Source organism: Pteropus medius, unplaced genomic scaffold (genome assembly GCF_902729225.1).
Source record: "Pteropus medius unplaced genomic scaffold, Ma_sr-lr_union100, whole genome shotgun sequence".
Lineage (NCBI taxonomy): Eukaryota > Metazoa > Chordata > Mammalia > Chiroptera > Pteropodidae > Pteropus > Pteropus medius.
The window spans coordinates 2,302,037-2,315,340 of record NW_024352786.1 but is presented as its reverse complement, the minus strand read 5'-3'; the positions used below and the strand labels follow the sequence as shown (position 1 = coordinate 2,315,340).

General features: G+C 37.2%; 1 protein-coding gene across 2 annotated transcripts in view; it reads right to left on the bottom strand.

Annotated features, from left to right (window-relative positions):
- Positions 1–13,304, bottom strand: part of NFKB1 (nuclear factor kappa B subunit 1) — a 109,064-nt gene that overhangs the window by 39,980 nt on the left and 55,780 nt on the right. For both annotated transcript variants that reach the window (XM_039848854.1, XM_039848855.1), the window contains exon 6: positions 6,070–6,218. In XM_039848854.1, the coding sequence (XP_039704788.1) occupies positions 6,070–6,218 (149 nt within the window). The remainder of the gene's footprint in view (positions 1–6,069; positions 6,219–13,304) is intronic.

Here is a 13,304-nt window from a genome sequence, read left to right as displayed (position 1 = left end):
AGGAGAAATAAAACTATACTGTTCAAAAGTACAGCCTAGGGGATATAGTCAATAATATTTTAATAACTGTATGGTGTAAGATGGGTACTAGACTTATTAGGGTGATCGCTTTGTAAGTTATATAAATGTCTAATAACTATGCTGTACAACTGAAATTAATATAATATATATCAACTGTAATAGAAAAATAAAAAATATAAAAAATACTATTAATAAAAATAAATTTAAAGAAGTATGAAAATTGATTTTGACAAAATAAGAAAGTATACTATTCATTACTATACACGAAGAGGCATAATGTTATTTAAAGGTAGACTGTGATAAGTTTAAGATGTATAGTAAAAACTGTAAAACAAGTGCTAAAAAATACAAAGAGGTATAAACAAAAAAGAGATAAAATGAAGTTATAACAAATAATCAATCTAAAAGAAAGCAGAAAAAGAGAAAAAAGGGAACAAAGAACAGATGTGACTAGCAGAAAATAAAGAGCATGATGGTAGATTTAAACATAGCCATATCAATAATCAGATTAAAAATAAATTACTTAAGCTTGCCAATTAAAAGGCATACAGTGTCAGATGGAATAAAAACGTAAGACCTAACTATGTAGTGCATATTTGCTTTGAACATAAGGACACAAATAGGTTAAAACTAAGAGGATGGAAAAAATGTGCCAAGTTAACATTAATCAAAAGAAAGCTGAAGTAGCTATATTAGTATCAGTGAAGGAAGATTTTAGAGCAAAGAATATCACCAGGGATAAAAGAGGGTCATTGCATAATGAAAACGGGATTAATTCATTAAGAGGACATACGAATCCTAAATGTTTATGTATCTAATAAAAGAGCTTCACAATATAAGCAGCAAATTCTTATAGAACCAAAAGGAGAACTAGGTATATCTATAAATATAGTCAGAGATTTCAACAGCCCTCTCTCAATAATTGATAGAACAAGTGGAGAGAAAATTAGTAAGGATATAGAAGACTTGAACAACACTATCAAAACAACTCAATTGGCATCTATAGAACATTCATTCAACTTGATCAGGCTATTCTTTCTTAAGTGCACAGAAACATTTTCCAAGTCAGATCATATTCTGATCCATAAAACCAGTCTCAATAAATTTAAAAGGATTCATATCATATCAAATATTTTCTTACCACAAGGGCACTAACTCAGATATCAATAAGTGAAAGATCTCTAGATAGGATTATATTTAAATCAAGATTGGCCATGTAATAATTGTTAAAGCTGGGTGATGGGTATACTGGGATACAAAGAATAGTTTGGTGGTATTCTTTCTACTTCTGAATATGTTTGAAATTTCTAAAATAAAATGTAAAAAAAATAAGAGCAGACATTATTATTAGTACATGCAATAGAAAAAAATGAGGATCATAAATGTTAATACATGGGAATGCAAAATGGTATAGCCGCTTTGTTGGAAAACAATTTGGCAGTTTCTTCCAAGATAAACATTAAACTCAGCATGCATCCTTACAATTTCACTCCTTAATATTTACCCAAGCACTAGAGAAATGAAACGTATATTCTCATAAAAAGTGGTTTTGTCATCAAAAACTGGAAACAAACCAAATGTTCTTCAACAGGTGGATGGATAAACAAGCTATGACACATTGATACAATGCAATACTACTTAGTAATTAGTAGGAATAAACTACTGATACACACAACAACATGGAGGAATCTCAAATGCATTATGCTACGTGAAAGAAACCAGAGTCAACAAAGCTACATATTGTATGATTCCTTTTGTACGTCATTCTGGAAAAAGCAAAACCAAAGGGCTAGAAATTAGATCAGGAGTCACCAGGGCCTGGGCTGGGAAGAAGATTGACTGCAAAGAGGCACACGGGCTTTAGGTGTGGTGGTGATAGAACTATTCTATACCTTGATTCATGGTGCTTGTATGAGTGTTTGTCAAAATTCATAGAACTGTACACTTTATTTTATTTTATTATTTTTTAAATTAAGTAAATAATTTTATTTTTATGGTGACATTGGTTAACAAAATCCAGTAAGTTTCATCTGTATATTGTAACAGTAAGGCATATATATATATTTACACTGTGTGTTCACATCGCATAGTTAGATTTCTTTCTGTCACCATATATTTGACGCCCTTTACCCTGTCTACCTCCTTTCTCCCTCCACTCCCTCCACGTTGGTAACCACTAGTCTATAGTCCATGTCCGTGAGTCTCTGTTTGTCCTGTTCCTTTGTTGCTTTTAGATTTATATCCCACATATAGGTGATATCGTGTGATTTTTAATTTTGTCCGTCTGGAAAACTGTACACTTTAAAGGGTGAATATCATAGTATTTAAATTGTACTTCAATAAAACCTGGTAAGAAATAAAATAAGAAAAGTTATAACACCTAATAATCGGACTGGGACTACAATCCTGTTTCTTATTCAGAATGCCACAGTCTTTCACACTGGTGGTTGTCAAAGTGTAGTCTCTAGATCAACAGCATCAGTATTACCTCAGAACTTACTAAAATGTAAATTCTTGAGCTCTATCCCAAACCTACTAAATCAGAAACTCTGAGGGTGGGGCTCAGCAATCTGTGTTTTAACAACTCCCCCAGGGACCTCCATGCACCCTAAAGGTTGAGAACCGCTGCTCTACACTATGTGAGACTGATGAGGTCAGCATCTCTGGGAGTGGGCCCTGGCATCCGTATTTTTATCAGTTGACCAAAGGTGACTTTAATAAGTAACCAGGTTTGAAATCCTCTGCACTGGACCAGATGTTTCCATCACCATCATCATCACCATCCGGGATCTGCAGCTGCCCTCTACGTAGGTTCGAATATCCGTGTCACTCACTGCGTTGAGATTCTAAAGTGGCCCCTCCCTCAGGCCTTTCTTCTTCTCAAGAATCAAACACCGACTTCACAGCCAGCACAAAATTTAAAAGCAGCCTGTGACTCACACCCTTATTTGGAAGTTGGATACTTCCAATTTCAGGGCATACTTTGTCTGTTTTCTCCAAATAGCTCCTTTTGTGCGTATTAAGGCTGAATTATCTGACATTGCCAATAATTAATTGTTTTTGGACCCTCAAAACAGCAATTTAATATGGTCTGCACTAGTTCTTTGAGGGAGGCCATGTTTTTCTTTTGTATTTTTGTAATTAAATATCTACTTCCAGTGCTTACCAGCTGATATATGCTGTAAATTTTAGTTAAAAAAAAAAAAAAAAAGACTTCACATCTCTCTAAATCAGGGTTGCCAGGAAGCAAACAGAGGGTGTGGTGATTATTGGTGAGGAAGGTGGCTTAAGCAAAGTCAAGAAACAGTTTCCATTGCATGACAATTTCAGAGAACTAAAATGTTGTTGAAACAAATTGCTGATATTCAGGGTCAATGATATAATATCAAACTAAGATTATTTTTATGAGGACTGGCACTAAAGGTTAACCAAATAAATGAATAAGAAATAAAAAGACAAAATTAAAGCTAGCCAAAAAATCAAAAAGGCAAATTCCCCAAGTTAAAGCAATCCGACCTACAATCATGACTTAGTTATCTAAAACACGAATATTTTAATATAGATAACAAAACATCTTTGAAAACAGAAACTAAATTTTATTGAGAACCCCCAAAGAAAAGTAATCCTTTTAGTGTTAACAATTTAATGGTTATTTATCTTCTCAGTGTCATTTTTTTATGTAACTTTTTTGATGTGTTGGATTGGTGCCCTGCTTGTAAATCTATACTATACTCTCAGCTTAAGCCGTATTATTGAAAATAGGTTATCTTGATTCCATTTCTAGTATTGACAAGTCTAAGGAATAACGCTATCTTTCTAAATTTCTTTACATGCCATTCTTACCTACAAGTTAGAACTAAGTAATAATAATCGATGGCATACCAAAAATACATGTGTAGCAAGTCTGCTCATGTTATTTCATAATAGTAGCTAATGTTAGTTCGGTCTAGAATTGTGGAGATGTAAAGAGCCTGGAGATAAATTTTGTAGTTCAACACATTTTATAAGGGAAGAAATTAAAGTCCCCAAGATGTCATGCAAATTGTCCCCAGTACCACTGTTGAAAGTAACAGAACTGGAAATAGCATTCTGGTTTCCAGACTACTAGTGTGATATTTTTCTACTGTTTGACATTGGAAACTTGAGAGAGAGAGAAAGAGAGAGAGCATGTGTGCGAAAGGGACAAATGAATCATAAATGATATACTGCATTTTGGAAAACACTGTAAGCAAAAGTTTCTCAGTTAAAAATCAAATTAGAGAGAGAATACCAATGTTTCATAGAACGCTCTGAACAAGAAAGTCTACTGAGTCTATTGTGACACTCAAGTCTATTGTAACCCTCTTTATTAAATTTCTGAGTGAAATTGTACATGGTTAGGAAATCCCATAGCACCATGACCAGACATCTTGATATTTAAATTTAGTTTAGATGCTCAAAATGTTTGTTGACTAAATGAATGAATGAGTTCTCTCAACTACTGAACCCCACACTCCAGCATTCCAAGAGAGTAAAGGATTTCCTCACTTTCCTTGGAAACAGGGAATTTACTTTGACTCCTGCTGTAGGTCCCAAATTAAATAACCATTAGTTCCTTCTCAAATTCCAAAAGATTACCAAGCCAAACCACAGAAACACCAAATTACAGACAACATACTGGAAGGTTTTTTTTTTTTGAAGTTTTATAATAACAAATATTATTAGTAGGAAACTTGATCTATAATTTCCTCTAAAGGATATGATTATCACACAGATTAAACAGCACCAAGCAGAATAAACACTTCAAACTGACCGCACTGGAGAAAATCTGCAGAAAACTAAATGATCGATCAGTCTGAAACTCTGACAATTACCCTGCATTTCAAAGCTCTCATAGGTCAGTCAGAAACCGTAAGGATATTCCAAAACAGATGATGAACCAACTGTGACATACAACAGGAAACAGACCAGTCTTTCAAGAGGATGTTGAAACAAGTTCATATAAAGCACAGTTGAAATTTTCAAATCAATTTAAGCTTCTTCCTCCAATCTAGAGGTTTTTTTTTTTTTCTATAACATCAAAAGAATCAGATTTTTGTGACTTAAAAGAAAGCTCTCTCTCTAGGTTTTTCACACTTGAATATTTTCACAGTCAAACAAAGAAATACCTAGGAACATGAAAGCTCAACCTCTCCAATAACAACCAACTTGAAACTTGGTCGGAATTCAAAGTCTGAAATGCTACCAGCAGCTTAATTATAGTTGATTCAAATAATTCCTTTCTTTTGTGTGAATAGTCCAGATTAACTGGACTATTACGATTTTATCATAAACTATATAAACCAGTATTAGGAAACCCTGAAAGATATTCTTAAAAATTAAACAAAATTAATTAAAAATTTCTTACTTCTTTTGGACTGAATTTATTTTTATAACACCTGATTCATTTAAAATTAATTTTTGATCTGTCTGAACAACCCTTAAATGAATATGTTACATTTCAAGTCTAATGAATGCCGAAACAAATTTGCATTTCTTGGCTTCTTATTTGTGCACACTTTCTAAGCAGCTCAGAACTGAAACAATATATATCAATCTACTTCATGTTCAAATAATTCAAACTATAAATCCAGAGTTAACACTTCATTAAAGGAATTCTCAAGAATATAAAACCATTCATTAAGTGTTGATTTTTGCTATAGTTAGGTTTCTTCTCATTTTTCCTTGTCTTTATTTCCAGAAGAAAAATATTGCTAAAAATGGCACAAATGCATCATTGGTCAAGAATTCATATAATTTATCATCCAAACTGGGCTACTTTTGACAGCGAAAGGGGGTGCTATAAGTAATTAGGTCAGGACCATAGGTGCAAACTGGGCTGTCTCAGGGAATCCCAGACATGTGGGTATCTTACTCCTCAGAGTCTAAGTGATTGTGCACATTTTATTTTTAGGTCCCCTCCGAGGGTCTTGGAAAGGCCCCTAATGAAAAGGATCTTTTCAGGCAAAGTCCCTGGGTGCCATGTTCTACCTGCTCCTACCTTTCACAGCATCATATACCCTCACTTACCCGACCACCATGTCCTTGGGTCCAGCAGTCACAGTGCAGATCCCATCCTCACAATGTTTCCCCACCAGGCTGTGTGCATGCAGGTGGATGTTTTTTCCATTTGTGACCAACTGAACAATAACCTTTGCAGGTCCCACATAGTTGCAGATCTATGTAAGAAGCACATTTTAAAAGTTAGTACATCTGACTATACTGCAATATGGAAAAATGCTTAGGACAAGCGAGTAAGTATAAAGAGTATGACACAAAATTAGGCATACCTGTACATGTGTGACCATAGCTCTGTTCTTAAAAATATGTGATGAACAAATAATGGGATGGAAATAAATTAAAATGCTAATAGTGGTTGTTTTGTGTGTGGAGGATCTATTCCAGGAAGCAGATCATTTATAACACAGTCTGTATTGTTAAAGTTGAAACAGCTCAATTTAGAGGATGTTATGATGAAGCATCCCCTCCCTGCTAACCAAGAACACATTTTCATCTACACCCTCATCACAATTTTTGGTCAAGAAATTGGAAAGAAGATCTTTCAGAAGAGAAATGGGATTGGTGGATGATGGAAATCAAGGGAAGGAGAGAGGTGAGCAGAAACAGTACATCTTACATCTTGGCCATGAGATTAGGCAAGAGAGAGTCTTGCCAGAGACCTGGCTCTCAAAGTTGGCAACAGACACCCAAGCTCACAGAATGGGCCTGCAGAGATCTGGTAGGATACTTCAGCCTTTGGCAGCACTCTCTGCTAAGAGCTCTGATAATTGAGTTGCATAGGTCCAGGACATAGTAAGTTTCTTCAATTAAAATAAGTGTACTTCCTAAGTGTAAATCCTTAGATTTGACATCTGTTTAGCTCTTCTTTTATAAAATCAGATTTTTTCCATTTGAGGCAATTTAACTTTTTTATTGTTAAACCTTTAAAATGATAACAAAAGCAATAAAAAGGCAATAGCATGGGGATGATGACATTTTAAGCAAAAAGAGGTTGAATACACTTTCTCCTCTAGTTGGTCCTCAGACCCCTATAGTAGGCCATAGATTCCTTCTTTGAAAAAGCCTCAACACTAAAATTCTATTAAGAGAAAAGACTAATGGCTTTATATTTGTCTTCGAATCCTATAAGTCAGAATCCTGTTGCAAATTCAGCTAAACTATTGGAAACGCACTATATCTCCTCAAAGAGCGACCAGACATCCTCGTTTGCCTAGGACTGGAAAAATTTCCTGGTTCATAGGACTTTTAGGGCTAAGAGTTGGTTATACTATCTCTTAAGCTCATATTGCGTTTCCTTCCTTCCTTCTTCCTTCCTTCTTCTTCCTTCCTTCCTTCCTTCCTTCCTTCCTTCCTTCCTTCCTTCCTTCCTCCCTCCCTCGCCCCACTCCTCCCTCTCTCTCTCTCTCTCTCTCTCTCTCTCTCTCTCTCTCTCTTCTCTCTCTCTCTCTCTCTCTCCTCTCTCTCTCTTCTGAAGCTAAATCCAAGATCTCCCAACTACATAATCATTCGAAATACTTTGATCTGCATAAGCAGCCTTTAGCTCAGAAGGGAAAGAAAATAGATAGGAATTCTTTCTAGCAATGGACTCACAATGGAAGCCTTTTAGATCTAAACTTGAGGAAGAATCTACTTGTCAACAAAATTTCTTGGAAACAGACAGAATCCCTTTCAACCAATCTTCTTCTACCATAAATATTATCAAGTAGATTCATATTCCATTGATGCAGGGTTTTGTTAGGATTTTCTCAGAATGGATTTTTTCCTAATCCAATCTCCCATTGCAAGAGTTGAGCAGTTAATGAGAGTTGGGGTTATTCAGCAGAGAGTTTTGAGGGAGAGAAGTTCCCACCCTGAGCAAAGGACAGATTTCTCTCTATAATCAACGAGGTGGCTCTACTGGAAATGTTAGGTCTTCCCTGTCTGAACCTTGGCTCGGAGCTGCTGCAAAGCTTCTGAATGCTCTACCAGCCCTTCCCAAGGAGCAGCGCCACCTGTAGGAGTGGCCTCCGGTCCTTGCAGAGCAAGCTAATCATGAAGAAAGTTAGGATTAAATTAGGTTTTGACCACCTCAAAGCACGAATAAATAATTCTTTAAATAGGTAGAGCACTAAAAAAACCCCTGTGGGCATAAAATTAATTATGATGTTACTGCTTTCCCTTTTATAATAGGCAGAAAGCTTTTGCCCTTCAGGGCAGGGCAGGGAATGAAAAGTTCTGGGTTTGCTCCTAACTTGGCTGTTGTCTCTACATACTCCTTGGATTGCTGATGCCAGTTTTGTGCCTTTGGTGTCGATATCTGAAATCAGTCTCTGTTATCATGACATACTCCACAGGGACTTCTTCAGCAGTAAATGAACAGTGAAAAAGCACTAAATAGAGCATGAATTTCACCTTTAAGTGCACTAAGCACAGAAATGCACCAGTGTAAGGCATGACGAAATGCTTCACTTGGGTGAAATGCTTTCCACTTAAGCAGGACACCAGAAGTAAGCCAGTGATGAAAGCCCAACACTTTGGCTATCTAGGCCCTTCAATGTCACCACTATGAAGGCATCAGTCACTGGCACTGAAGGAAAGAGGTGGGAGGTGTCCCCAAAAAGTACTCACATCTTTTTCTTGCTATTACTTCATGATTGAAGGGTGGCATGAATGAGGAACTGGGTAGTCTCTGAGGTAAAAGACCTGAAAAATTTGCCAATGACTAATGTACTGCTTGAGCCATCTGAGAGAGTTCAAGTCAGCATGCCATCATCTGGTTTTTACATAGACCACAGGGCAAGGACAGGGAGGCCCCTGGGTTTTGTGGACTTTCCAAAATACGGACTGAAAGAAGAGAGCTGAAGTGTGGGGATAGAAAAAAATGGTATTATTTTCAGGTTATATGACAAGTGAGGACAATGAAATTCTAACTTAGGGGAGGACATACTTCACAAAATGTCACAATGACCGAGTGCTATTTACAGATGATTCAGAAGTTCATTTGTTCTATGGAGAATTTGATGATTTTTATTGTCTCCCTTTTACTTCTTCGAATAGTGGTTGCCTCGAAAATTAAGTTTATACAAACCAACTGTATCTGCCAGAAAGATTGGGTTATTTTTGAAAGAGTATGAACATAGCAGACTCTTAATTAAATACTAATGCTTAAACACAACTTAAGCTTTCAGTTAGAGCAAAGGAGGCAAAGGTGACAACTTGAGTAATCAACTACCAACGGATGGTGTAAGAGCATGTATTTGACGGGCAGACTAGTTATGTCTGAAGACAGTTCCATCATTTACTAGGTGTGTGGCCTTGGGTGGTGTTCAGTTTGTCATTTGTAAAATGGGAAGAATAACAGGATCTCACAGGTTTGTTATGAGTATTAAATATGTTAAAGCACATAGTTAGAACGCTGTCCAGTAGGTAACAGTAGTACACAAGTGTTAACCATTACCTTATTTATTACTATAAGGTACTCCTCTACTTAGACATCTTCAAATAATACAACTGCTCTGGGATGATTTTTTAAAAATCTTGTCTAAAGGCAGGTGGTCAGAATAAATGACTAATTAAGGCCACTCTTATTCCTACAGTAAGTCTTTTTTTCCAGAGTGCCACATTTTAAGAGGATTCGTTAATTTTCTAGTAATAATTATGTTATTATAGTAACAACTATCATTCTTAGGGGTGCTGAGGATTTTGTGGCTTCCTTGATGAAATTTGGTCTTTTTTCCGGGAGCTTTATGACTCAATACCTATTGATGACCTCAGGCTAGATCTGCTTTTTGAGTAAGAAATAGAAACCAAGGCCTCAGATAATACCGAACTTAGTCAAATCACCTCCTTCTATTGAAAATGATTCTGTCATGCTCTGGCAAAGCACATACTACTTCCTTAAAGGTGAGTAAGAGAAGTAGTCTAGAATTTTCTGGGAATCAGAATTTGAAACATCCAGTTTACGTGCTGAGTAAATGTGGCCAAGTCACTTTGGCAGAAGGTAGAGTCAACATGAATGTAAGACGTGACACGCGAAGTAGTTCTTTTCTGCTTAGTTATTCCCATGAAATGATGATAACGATTATGATAACTGAAGAAGAGGAGGAGGAGGAAAAAATCCACAATTTTCAAATGGAAATCTATCCTGACTTTACTTATGTACCCGACTTGGTCCTCTGATGCTAAACAGAGCAATGTGGTTAAATCCGGGCGCTCTGAAGCCAGGCTGCTTGGCTGAAATCCCTCTGTTGCCACTGATTAGCTGGGTCAACAGGGAAAGATGGTTAACATCTCTGGATATCAGTTTCTCCATCTTTAATATGAAAGTAATAACACACTTGACTTCACAGGATTGTTTTTAAGGATTAAAGGAGTTGGTACAGTGCTTGGCATCTAATTGGATTAACAATCTCAAATATCAACCCTCTTTCCTATCCAGGCTATTACCTCACTGCTAACTAGTGAGTATTTATTAAGCCCCTCCTATGCTCCACGCCCTGCACTAAGTGAGGGAGTAAAGGAGTCCACAGTGAGTGCAAACGAGATACAATCACCCCTGTTCTTATTGGAATTAAAGAATGGGACCAACACTAATCAAAGAATTCATGAATAAATGTAAATGCATTACTGTGAAGCATTTACAAAGGACATACATAGTAGGCATCCAAACCGGTCAGGAAGTCAGAGAAAGGTTCCTGAGGGAGTAAAGAGCCTGAGCTCTGAGAATAGAATAGGTGTGTAACAAGAGAAGGGATGGGTAGGAGATGAGGAGGTTGAGAAGAGTATTCCTGGCAAGGAGAAGGCTCTGCGAAGGCTCTGCAGTGAGAGTCCTGCTTATTATCTCCTCAGTCATACTCATTACCACATCTCAGGGTTTCCTTTAAGTGGTTCCTACCACTGGCAGCGGGGTGAGGTGGGGGTGGGGGGCATTCCTTCCTTCTCTTCTCTACTTAGAACCACCCTTCTTTAAGGGTGAGAACTAATTCTGAATTTTTCATGACACTATTCACCGCTTTAGCCCATAAAACCCCTGCTGCTCCTTTTTTTTGGAAATTTGATTGGAGTGTGCAGGAAAACGCCATACAATTTATTGCAATGAGAAGATGGTAAAATCAGTTGGCAACTACAGGATTATTGTCTTACCTCTTCTGCTCGTTAAATTCCCAGAACACATACAACTACACATCCTAACTTATTGTTGTTATGGAAGGGAAGTAAACACATTAACTTGGCCAATCTCCACATCGCCCCTGTGGGGTCAGCTGTGGCGCCCCATTCTACGGCTGAGGATGCATGAAGATGAAGCAAACTGCTATAACCAGAGTCAGTGGGCAGCCCTTTGAACTTGGGTCTGTCCATCTCCAAAGCCTGTTCACATTTTCCATTACACTAGCTACCGCCTTGGCTCCATCACCTTTTTTTTGTATCTATCCGGTCTGCCCAGCATTTTGTAGCTCTCCTTTGTCTAGCACAGTGTTAGTACATGACAGTTATTCCTGAAAAACCTGTTGGTTTGGTTTCGTTGGTGTGTGTTGTGAGAAAGAGGTCTCAGAGATGTGAGGTGGCAGAAGTACACTCCTGCAAGGCTCCTTCATTAAACACGTCGTGCCACAGACATAAACTATGCACTGATTCTTCTGTTAGGCTGGAGGTCAGATTATAAAATGAACAAAGCGAAGGAAAGAGAGGGGAAAGAAAGAGCGAGAAGGAGGAGAGGGAGGGAGAAGAAAGGAAAAGGAAAAAAGACAATGGACTAGTGGTTACAGAGGAGGGGAGGGGAAGGGGAGGAGACGGGGGAAAAAATTTAAATCATTTCTTCAATTAAAAGAAAGAAAGAAAGAAAAGGAAAAAAAAGAAGAAAAGAACATTGTTTTCATAATATATCTTCTCTCACTGATGGAAAACAGATTTTACTGTTATTTATTATTTACTGAACACCTAGTAAGTACATAATAATCTTTATTAAACAAGATACTACAGAACCATGTCTAACATAGTTTCTGGCAAAGAGCAGAACAATGCTTGGTAAAGTTCTTTCTTTTTAAGGCAGGAGATTTCAGGTTGATCCAATCTGAGATCAAATCCTAGCTCTTTTTTCTTCCAGCTCAGTAGCCTTACCCAAGTTAGAAAACCTCTTTGAGCCTCATGCCCCACATCCACAACATGGGGCAATAATGTGACCTTAGAGGGCTGTTGTGAAGACTACACAGTGCCTGGCGCATGACGGGTACCATGGAAGCACCAGTTTCTTTTCTTCTCTTTTATTTATAAAGAGCCCGTTTCACCCCTGGGCCTCTCCCTGGCCCTGTGAGGTAGACAGGATTGGCACTATCATCTCCATTTTTCAGATAAGAAAACAGAAGTGGAGACGTTAACAAGTGACATAACACAAGGTCAGACAGCCAAGACAAAAGGACCTTGGAATTCATCCAGAGTCTTCTGAATTTAAGTGTGGTGTCCTTAGTAAGGTGAAATGACATGAAAATATCCTCCGTGACCACTCACTGCTGAGAACATGGTTGTTTTTTCAGTAGTGCTCTTGGATCTACACCGATTCATCCATATTCTTTCACCTTGTTTAATGTCCTGCTTGTTTGACCAACAGCATATACGGCACAGATATTAGGCTGAGATTAGAAGGGCAAACTGTGCCATTACATACAACAAAACAGGCTCTGAGGGTATCATCCACTAGGCAGAGAAGACGAAATCTCTGTCTACATATAACTCTGCTTTGAAAGTTTGAGTTTTCTGTCATATTTTAACCTTTTTGTTGTTGTTATTGTTCTATCTTAATTTTCAGTTTCATTACATCAAATATAGCTTCTTATAAATCGTGCTTTCAGAAAATCAAGTTACACACTGTTCATAACTCCAAGAATTGTTGGAGACTTATACCTCAACAGGTGTCATTACCTCATTAGGAAATTACAAATAAACTTAAACTTTGCATAGCTCGATGACCTGTGGTTGCAAAAGAAAATGGGAGGAGTAGACAATTTGTAATTTATGGATGAATTGTGCTACATATGTTCATTCATAAGCCATTTTTTCTGGAAATAGGGTTTATTCTTAAAGAAAATGAAGTTTAAAATAGTGATATTCTGGTATCATTTCTTTTTTAGTCCTTTTACCCTCCTTACTACACTATGTGCATTCTCAAGTTCTTTTTCTAAACAAAGAGTAAAATGTATAATATCTAGCTAGTCAGACCTTCAAAAGATATCCCAAATCTGACCACTTCTCACTGGTTTCAAGCCCCTATG